General features: G+C 39.1%; 1 protein-coding gene across 1 annotated transcript; it reads left to right on the forward strand.

The window, feature by feature from the left end:
- Positions 1-2,755: 2,755 nt before the first annotated feature.
- Positions 2,756-8,510, forward strand: LOC124003455 (homeobox protein OTX1 B-like). Its single transcript, XM_046311724.1, has 4 exons — positions 2,756-3,110; positions 5,133-5,308; positions 5,938-6,089; positions 6,996-8,510. The coding sequence occupies exons 2-4, from the start codon at positions 5,212-5,214 to the stop codon at positions 7,785-7,787; spliced, it is 1,041 nt and encodes a 346-aa protein (XP_046167680.1). The 5' UTR covers positions 2,756-3,110; positions 5,133-5,211; the 3' UTR covers positions 7,788-8,510.
- The last annotated feature ends 522 nt before the right edge of the window (positions 8,511-9,032 follow it).

Here is a 9,032-nt window from a genome sequence, read left to right on the forward strand (position 1 = left end):
GTTACTATTTCACAACACAAGTTCATCTATAATAATGTGTGGATGGAACGGAATGCATAGCACCAGTCTTACTCATACGTAGTGTCATGTGCATATTGTTATTCGAATAGACGTTTTGACTTCTGTGGTCGGATCTCATTCAGTTTCAGCTCCGTCAAAGAAATGGCACGGCTCCACGTACATCAATAATATAGTCATTTCATCTGCATGGGAGTTTTCATTGTAGTAGACCTATACTCCATTGACTAATGTAGTGGAAATATCTCAATTGAACATTTTTACAGTAGTAGCCTATAGGCTACACCTCGGTGAAAGAATGTTTGAAATACTTTTGAAAAAATATAGCCTATTTAAAACTTGCCTATAGGCCATTTCGTTATTAATGGCATAGATAGGACTATGTTATTTATTGAAAACAATGTTCACCATTATTTCGCAATGTGCAGTTAAACCTGTTATGGAAATCTTTCAAATACAACATTGAGCCTCAAAACTCAAATTCCATGTGCTAAAATCTTGCATGACAAACCATGATCATTTGATGACGGTCTCCAACCAGAGTTTCGCATTAAGGTGAGCACCTTACCTCTGTGTATCCACCATTGCGTAATGCTTCACTTTTACGCGTGTATCCAAAAAATAAAAATAAAAACAGCCACTCAATCCTTGACACCGACTATAAACCCAGAGATAAACGTATTTTGGAGTTTAAAAACTGAATTATTAGGTGCTGGTCTCCTTGCGTAGTGCTATAGCTGTAGCATACAAGCCATAGGTATCTTTCTGGGAGAACGGATTGTCCCCCTATGTATTGCAGATGTGCAAGCTTTGAGATCTGTTGCTATTACCGCGCATGCAGGTGTTGATCATGGGTGGATTTTGCAAAGCCAGTTCCACAGCCACAGGTTTTTCTTACAAAAGGCAGAGGGAGAAAATACCGACTCCGCGTGCCCATGCTTTCTGACAACTTGGGGGATTTTATGCATCATCGTTTTAATAAGCACCGACAACATACGCGACCTTCTCCAATCCTGCCAGCTAAAGAGACAAACCTTACACCCCCACCCCTTGAGTTGTCCTGATCCCTGGTTTTACGGGCTTAGCATTAAGAAAATTCTACTGCAATTTGGGATTAGGTCCAATACTCTTTTCACAATGGGATTTTGCTATCTGATATCTTGATACTTGTGTGTGATCGATCACATTGGCTTTGACAGGTCGAGGCCTAGACGTTGGGCGCTTGAGTCATACAATAGTTGGAGCAAACGTGTAAGATTAGCCAATAAATATCGCATTTTATATTTTTCCCTGGCCATTGTAATATGCATTAGGCCTGTTTGACCCTGAAAATAACTTAATTGACTTGCCTATTGGAATTTACCTTGAATTACTAATATTAGCCTTATTTCGTTCATAGCCAAAGCCTACCATATAAAATGGCACCCATAACTTGTGTGAATAAATGTAAAGTGTAAAGTGCAAACCTGTTGTCATTCGAAATGCTCATGATTTGCCTCCAACCATTAACGGCTATTATTTTAGCGCTGTTACGTCGTTGTTTCGATTAGGCCATTCTAAAGATCAAAAGAGGATGTTAAATGCCTTCGTTTGATATCACATTTAGTTAACTAATGTTCTTGACAGTCTTTTGAGTATTTGCTCGTGATTGATTATTGCAGCTCCGGCTACAATTAGAGTTTATTTTAATATGAGCTCGACAAAGTACCAGCCGAGGCGGTAGCAGTGGAGACAGACGCCTCATGGACGGTCTCAACAATTAATCCCGAATATAAATATAATTTGTATTTTCCATTCTTTATGCACATTTATCTATTGAAAAATGTTTTTAATGTTTTTATTTTAGGTTATAGGATATAGATAGATGGTCGATTCCACCTCCAGTTTAATTCATATAAAACTTTATTTGAGAGGAGAGCCTCGTTTGGATGAACTGCACTATTATTCTGAAATGGAAATCAAAGTGAGGATTATGTCATTCATTAATATTCATGAAAATATATTACACGGTTAAATCAGAGCCTCTTTACCACGTTTGGAAAGTATTCCGCTGCTATGGAAAAACATTTCTCAAAATTGTATAAACGATGGTGTTGTTCACAAACAATTACAGGCAAAATGATAATGTTGAAAGGTGATTTTCTCTGAAGACTCACACAGGGTCCAAAATGCATTACTACCAAGGGCAAGCAGTTTTCTTGTTATTTTAATCAATCACATAGGTTACACTAAAGCTATATTCGGTTTTAAGGCATTACATTTTATTTGAGGTAATCTAATTTATTTTCTTAGTTGCCATTTTTCATGTAGGCCTAGTTCCCAACCCACTTTACGTCATCGCTTTTGATGAGGAAATTGTTAATTCACGCGTGTAAAGATTCTCTCAAGAGTTAGTACTTTTCATGAGCGAAATAAACAAGGAGACCTGCTTAAATTGACCTTTTACGGTAGTCTACATATTTTGTTTTTATGGAAACGCTAAATCTACTTGATGCAAATTAAATGAAGAACAACGTAGGCCTACACCTAAGTAGAGCATTCAATGTAATGTTTTTTATTTTTATTAAGTATAACTTTTTCCAATTGTGGGCTCTCACGTGGTATAGATTTATTTAAGCATTTGAAGGGGAGGGGTTTTCTTGCAATCCTCGCAATTGACTGGTTACCTCTGTCGCCTGTAAGGGCGCACGGGCGCTTGGATTGGACGAGGTGGGCCGTTCTGCATGTGTTTTACGTTCATAGAAGGGCAGGGTAGGCAGAAGGTGATCAATCTCCATCGGTCAACATTGGCAATCACATTACCACAGTGCAAGACGCACAAGATAATGCAATTGATTTGATTTTTATTATATTTTTTCCAATTGTGAAATTTTCCTCTGAAAACACAACTGGGGTTCAAATTGGAAACTGCGTTGGTTGATGTAAACTCCTTATTTACAGTTTGCGTATTTCTCATCCATTTGTGTGCGCAGCTTCTTATGGTTGTCTCGCTTTCAAGAACATTTCCTCCATGTGGATATTCTTGATGTACGGGATCTTCTTGGTTTGACTACAAATAAAGCAAATAAGAAAACAGGATCCCCCAACGCAAGGTGAGTGGTAAATGCAAAAGTTTCCGTTGTCTTATATAGGCCTATGTAGTCCGTTCAGGCTACTTCCTTCTGGGTTGTTATTCGTCATTTTGATTGAATTATTTATACTACTGAGGTTACTGTAATCTATTCACATTCTTTTATAAACGACGTATTTGTATTTGATAAGACTACGAAGTTTGCATTTAGGTGCAACTTGCGATGGAAACTGTTGTGCGCTCTTTGAAAATGGTCATTGTAAATGTTCGTTGTAAAACAATTACGCTCGTCAGTGGAAGCTATCAAGAATTACGTGACAGTAAACTCCCCATTGGAAATTCAGTTTTTATAGTAAATGAATATCCTAAATGCTACTTCTGGGTTGGTTGTGCACTTATTATTTGAATGGAAAAACTCTGAGGCCTGCCAAGACACATGGAATGTATATCTTTGAGGTGTTGTTAATTACTTTTACGCATAAGACCTTTTCTCATAATGGTGTCCCCGGGGCTCTCATCTGAATCGCAATAGAGTTCATTTGCACAGAGTTTTTCGCCATTTACATTTGCTTAAACTCCTTCCTGCGGTTATGGAAATACAGTGAAGTATTTACGCCTCAATACAAATCCATCAGCTGGTCCGTGTCCACAGCATGGACCCAAGTAGGTCTCTTTAGAGGCCAAATACATTGTAGCCAGTCAATGAAGTTATAAAAAAAAAACTATTTGTTTCAACCGTTACATTAAGGCACCCCCGTCCAATTACTGAAACGCATCTACATATGATATCATATATGCCATCAGGTCTGTTGCTTTGATTTGAAATCTAGATTTGCATATTTTTCTAACTTGATACGCTTTGGAGCATATTTCAATCGGATACACATCTTATACACATCTTATTATCAGGCTATAACCATGTAATAACAATGGTAACCACGATTAAAATGCATTAGTGTTATTTAATCTATTTAAAAAATAAATAAAAAATCTAAGTTACAAAAAACAAGCCATTTGATAATATGTGACATCTGGTCTCTGCTGAAAGAGAATGTTCCATTAGGCAGTCGTGTAGAACACACCCCAGAAGATGTGGATATTATATAGGCCTAGAATATTTATTTGTCAAATATAATGGCATGCAATAATTTGACAAGCAGCCAACTCCATTTTCAATTCAACATGAAACTTTGGACAATTTTTTATTTTACGCAGGCGTAGCATGTCGGCCCTGTATAGCCTATAAGGCCTAGACAAACTACGTATGAAATAGTCTAGAGTTGTGCTGATTATGTCATAAAACGTCTTACATTAACAGTGAAATGGATTGTAAGGCAGTATATGTGTAGTTTATGCGTGCATCTATAATTTATGCAGGCTGTTATGACTCTTGCCATGTTTGTGATCTGGGTCCAAATGCATGCTTTATTTTACCAATCAAAGTCATTAATCTTATCTCGCATGCCTCTCTATGCACCGAAAATGTGCGTAATGGCGAATGTACTGTTTTTAACAGTGGATGCATTGATCAAAACAAGGGTTTAGAGGTTGGCCATAAGGAGTCATGCGTCAAATGGAATTAATACACGACTGGCGACAGATTTCATCCGTAATTATTTCTTTACTGTAGTGATGGATGACTGCAACCTGAGTTTTTAATTGGATATCGTTTAGCCACGTTAACGCGTCATGTCATCCTTTGTTTGAAACCTTTGTAAACGGCTAATCTTTGTATTTTTGGAGAGGGAATCGGCTTTTTGATTCCCTTTTTATACGACTCGGGTGAAAGTTGGAAGTCTCAATCAAAAAGTCCTATAGGCTACTGGAATTTAGCAACGTTTTGAAATTGGAAATATAATTTGGCTTTGATATTGTCTCAGGCTAGTTCCAATTGAATTAACCATAATTTGAATATAGGGCCATTTTAATTATTAAAATCAAATGTAGTTTGCTGATTTGCTCTTTGTAGGCGACTAAATATAAATGAGTAACCAACAGAAATATATATTTTCACATTCTACTCACAATGCGTTTTCCATTGCAGGATTTCATCAAGGGACTGCAACATCGGGGGAAACGAACATTTCCGCACCGACTTTGGTTTCCCCGTGTCCGTTTCTAGCATGATGTCATACCTCAAACAGGCCCCGTACGGCATGAACGGAATGGGCCTCAGCGGTACGGCCATGGACCTACTACACCCATCAGTGGGGTATCCAGGTAAAACGCCCCTCAAACACTTCACATTAACTGTGCCAAATCCGAATCACCTGTGACATTATATTGGATAGTTGTCAATATAGAAAAATATAGGAACGGGTAGCACACACGGCTCTCCGGCAATTACATTCCATGTGCATTATCACACTTCCAAATGCACGAAAAGGCATAATTAAACACAAGTTGGTGTCAACTTATAGGATGGTATGATTTAATAACAAGATTCCTTCCTTCGCACTATTTTCCGTTTCCACATGTTACATGACTAAGTTACTGTTAGACCTATAATATATAATAATAATAATAATATAATAATAATAATAATATAATATAATAATATATATATAATAATAATATATGTGTGATTACAGTGAAGGCCTATTTTAGTGCAGAATATTGTGTGATTTAAACCTGCTATATATATATATATATATAACATTCACAGGTTATTTTCGTTTTGAAGAAACACTAGCTATTTCTGAAATATATGAAAATATGAGATGGAAGCTTTGAATACTTATATTGAACCTCGTTTGTTTTGGTGAACAATGTTTTTTTTCATTTCGTTTTATTATCAGATCGAAATGGCTTCGAAGAGTTTCCATTGACAGGTTTCTATTCCATTTCAGCGCATCCGAGGAAACAGCGGAGAGAGAGGACAACTTTTACTCGCACTCAGCTGGACATTCTGGAGTCCCTTTTCGGCAAGACGCGCTACCCAGACATTTTCATGCGGGAAGAAGTCGCACTGAAAATCAATTTGCCTGAGTCTAGAGTCCAAGTTTGTACAGAATTACAATTATTTAGTTACTACTGTCTACACTTGTTTGAGTGAACTTGTGGGCCATTTGTGGGAACTTTCTGAACTTGCAGTGCAAAACTGTAACGACCCGGACAAGGCCTATTACTGCACCTTTCAATCAATACTTTACCTTTTATTTAGGACTTTAAGGAGTTTCAACACAGTTGAGTATTTATTTGGGCTAAATGTTAAGTAGCCTACACTGCAATTCAGCTCTTAGCTGCAATTGTATACTACACGAATAAACAATATGCATCATCTGTTATCATAACTGGTTATGATAGTTCAACAAATACATACAATTCCATGTTTTAAAATATAATTTATGTTCAGCTCTCACATAAGGGCCGTCTTAAGAATTTATGAGCCCCCTTTTGAAATGGGTGTGAGAGCCTTTATGTAACCAGCTTTTGTACCCCTCTCACAGGCTTACTGCAATTATGGCAGCTTCCTCTAGAGTTTCACTGATTTAGCAGAGAAATGTGCACGGTATGCAGGGTAGGCAGCCAAGCCTGTGCAGAGACAGCCTGCAAGTGGAACACTGACTGCACAACAGTTTCATGCCATTCCCAAGTGTTTGCAATGCCTAAAATGGGATAGGAGAATCAGTGAATAAAGAATCATGTTGTTTTGTTGACCCACAAGAAGATATGACCGATTGGGTGATAGAGTTGATACCAGTTATGCCTTTGCAATCAAGTACTATGTATGCCACTTATTGTACAAATTACAAAGCATTCAATATTATCAAATGGAAATAGTTATTCAGTTTGTCGCAAGTTGGCATGACCAGTTTGACTGCTTACTCAATCAATGTTTTGCAAATATGTTTGGCCGGATGACAGACAACATTTTAAAGTTGACCATTTGCCTCTTGTTGTGCAGGTATGGTTCAAGAACAGGAGAGCCAAGTGCCGTCAGCAGGCCCAGAGTGGAAACAATGCTAAAGTCCGGCCTGCCAAGAAGAAGTCCTCTCCAACCAGGGAGAGCACAGGCTCAGAGAGCAGTGGTCAGTTCACCCCTCCGGCAGTGACCAGCACCGGCTCCTCTTCCTCTTCCTCTGCCTCGTCCGGTGGCTCTCATCCCTCCGGCCATGGAGGCCAAGGCCTGAGCAGCACTTCTACCTCCGTCACTGCCCCAGTGTCCTCCATCTGGAGCCCTGCGCCCATCTCCCCGGCCCCCGCACCACCCCCTGTCCCCGACCCCGCTCCCCCAACCAGTGCCTCCTGCATGCAGAGGTCTGTGTCAGGTACTGGAGGCACGTCCTCCTACCCGGTGTCCTACAGCCAGACAGCGGCGTCCTATGGGCAGGGCTACCCCGCCCCGGCGTCAACGGGCTCCTACTTCGGAGGGGTGGAATGCAGCTCGTACCTGGCCCCCATGCACTCTCACCACCACCCCCACCATCCGCACCAGCTCAGCCCAATGACGGGCTCCTCCATGTCTGGCCACCCGCACCACCATATAGGGCAGACCTCAGGGCACCACCACCATCACCACCCCCACCACCACCAGGCCTACAGCGGGGCCGGCCTGGCCTTCAACTCCTCAGACTGTCTGGATTACAAAGAACAAACGGCCGCGGCCGCAGCCTCTTCATGGAAGCTCAACTTCAACACCACCGACTGCTTGGACTACAAAGACCAGGCCTCCTCTTGGCGGTTCCAAGTCTTGTGACTTTTTTTCCCCCTTTCAAATAAGTATTTTTGTTTAGTTTTTTTGTTGAAGAGCTATTTTCTTCAAAGCATTAAGAAGTTAACTAATAGTAGAGACAATTATCAAGCCTTTTTTAAGTTAATGATTGGAAAATTCAAGTAACACACAGATGAAAAAGCCTGTCAGGTGGCTTCTTCTTTGACCATTTTATGAATCAACAAGCTTGAATTGGATCCACTTACCCATACTTTGGGACATCAAGGAATATTTTTCTACACATGAACTCTGAAAACTGCCCTCCAACAAGTTCAAAGTATGTAGTTTATCCCTTTGAGTTAGAATAGTTTTTTTCAGGATGGAGCAAGAGCTATGTGTTATGGATTTGCCACAAATATTCCCAAGAACGAGCAATTGAGGGTGAAACTTTGTAACAAAATTTGTTTTATGGAAAAATATGTATTTGATATAGGCCTACCCATTAGAGACCATTTAAAATGAGAAATTAAGATGCTGCTATTGTTTTCAGTTTGCTGATATTCAAATTTATGTTAATTCCAACTTGAATATTGTTCATTGTCCGGACTGTAGTGTTGTATTTTGGAAGTTTAATTGCAGCACTTGTTTATAAGGTCAAAGATTTTGCTATTGTTCTTTACGAAGAAAATGTGAATTAGACACGCAATGTCAGTATTCCAATGAAATTTAAAATGTACATTCGTGTCTTTATAATAAAGATTCGTTAAAAACATGGTTGGTTTTTCCAATGCAAAGAGTGTTCTTATCTGAATGTAGTGGTGCCTAGTGGTGCTTTTGTTGGCAGGTTTAGATTACATTCATTTAAATACTTGGACGGCCGTCATAACTTTATTAAGGAATGAACATATTTTAAAAGTAGTATATTGTAAACAAATGTAATTTTAAATTCTAAATTCAAGGGCTAATAATGGACTTGGCCTAAAGATGGTTTAATTTCTTTATCCATGTGCCACTATTACCATTATGATTAGGGCTCTGTGTTTTGTGCGGTCATGTGACATGCTTTGATTTGAACGTGTATTTATAGCCTTAGTCATCAAACTATCCTCTTTTCATGTCAGATATTCCAGCACTATCCTTAAACAATTGCTTACATTTTGGGCGGATTTCTCATTTCTGCATCAAGCTTAAAAGGCAGGATACCATCTTGCTATGTCATATGATCACGTGAAACACAGGGCCCTAACTAGGATATATTTTCATGATCCCCCTGAGAGAAGTTGTCCTTTT

Source organism: Oncorhynchus gorbuscha, linkage group LG18, assembly GCF_021184085.1.
Source record: "Oncorhynchus gorbuscha isolate QuinsamMale2020 ecotype Even-year linkage group LG18, OgorEven_v1.0, whole genome shotgun sequence".
Lineage (NCBI taxonomy): Eukaryota > Metazoa > Chordata > Actinopteri > Salmoniformes > Salmonidae > Oncorhynchus > Oncorhynchus gorbuscha.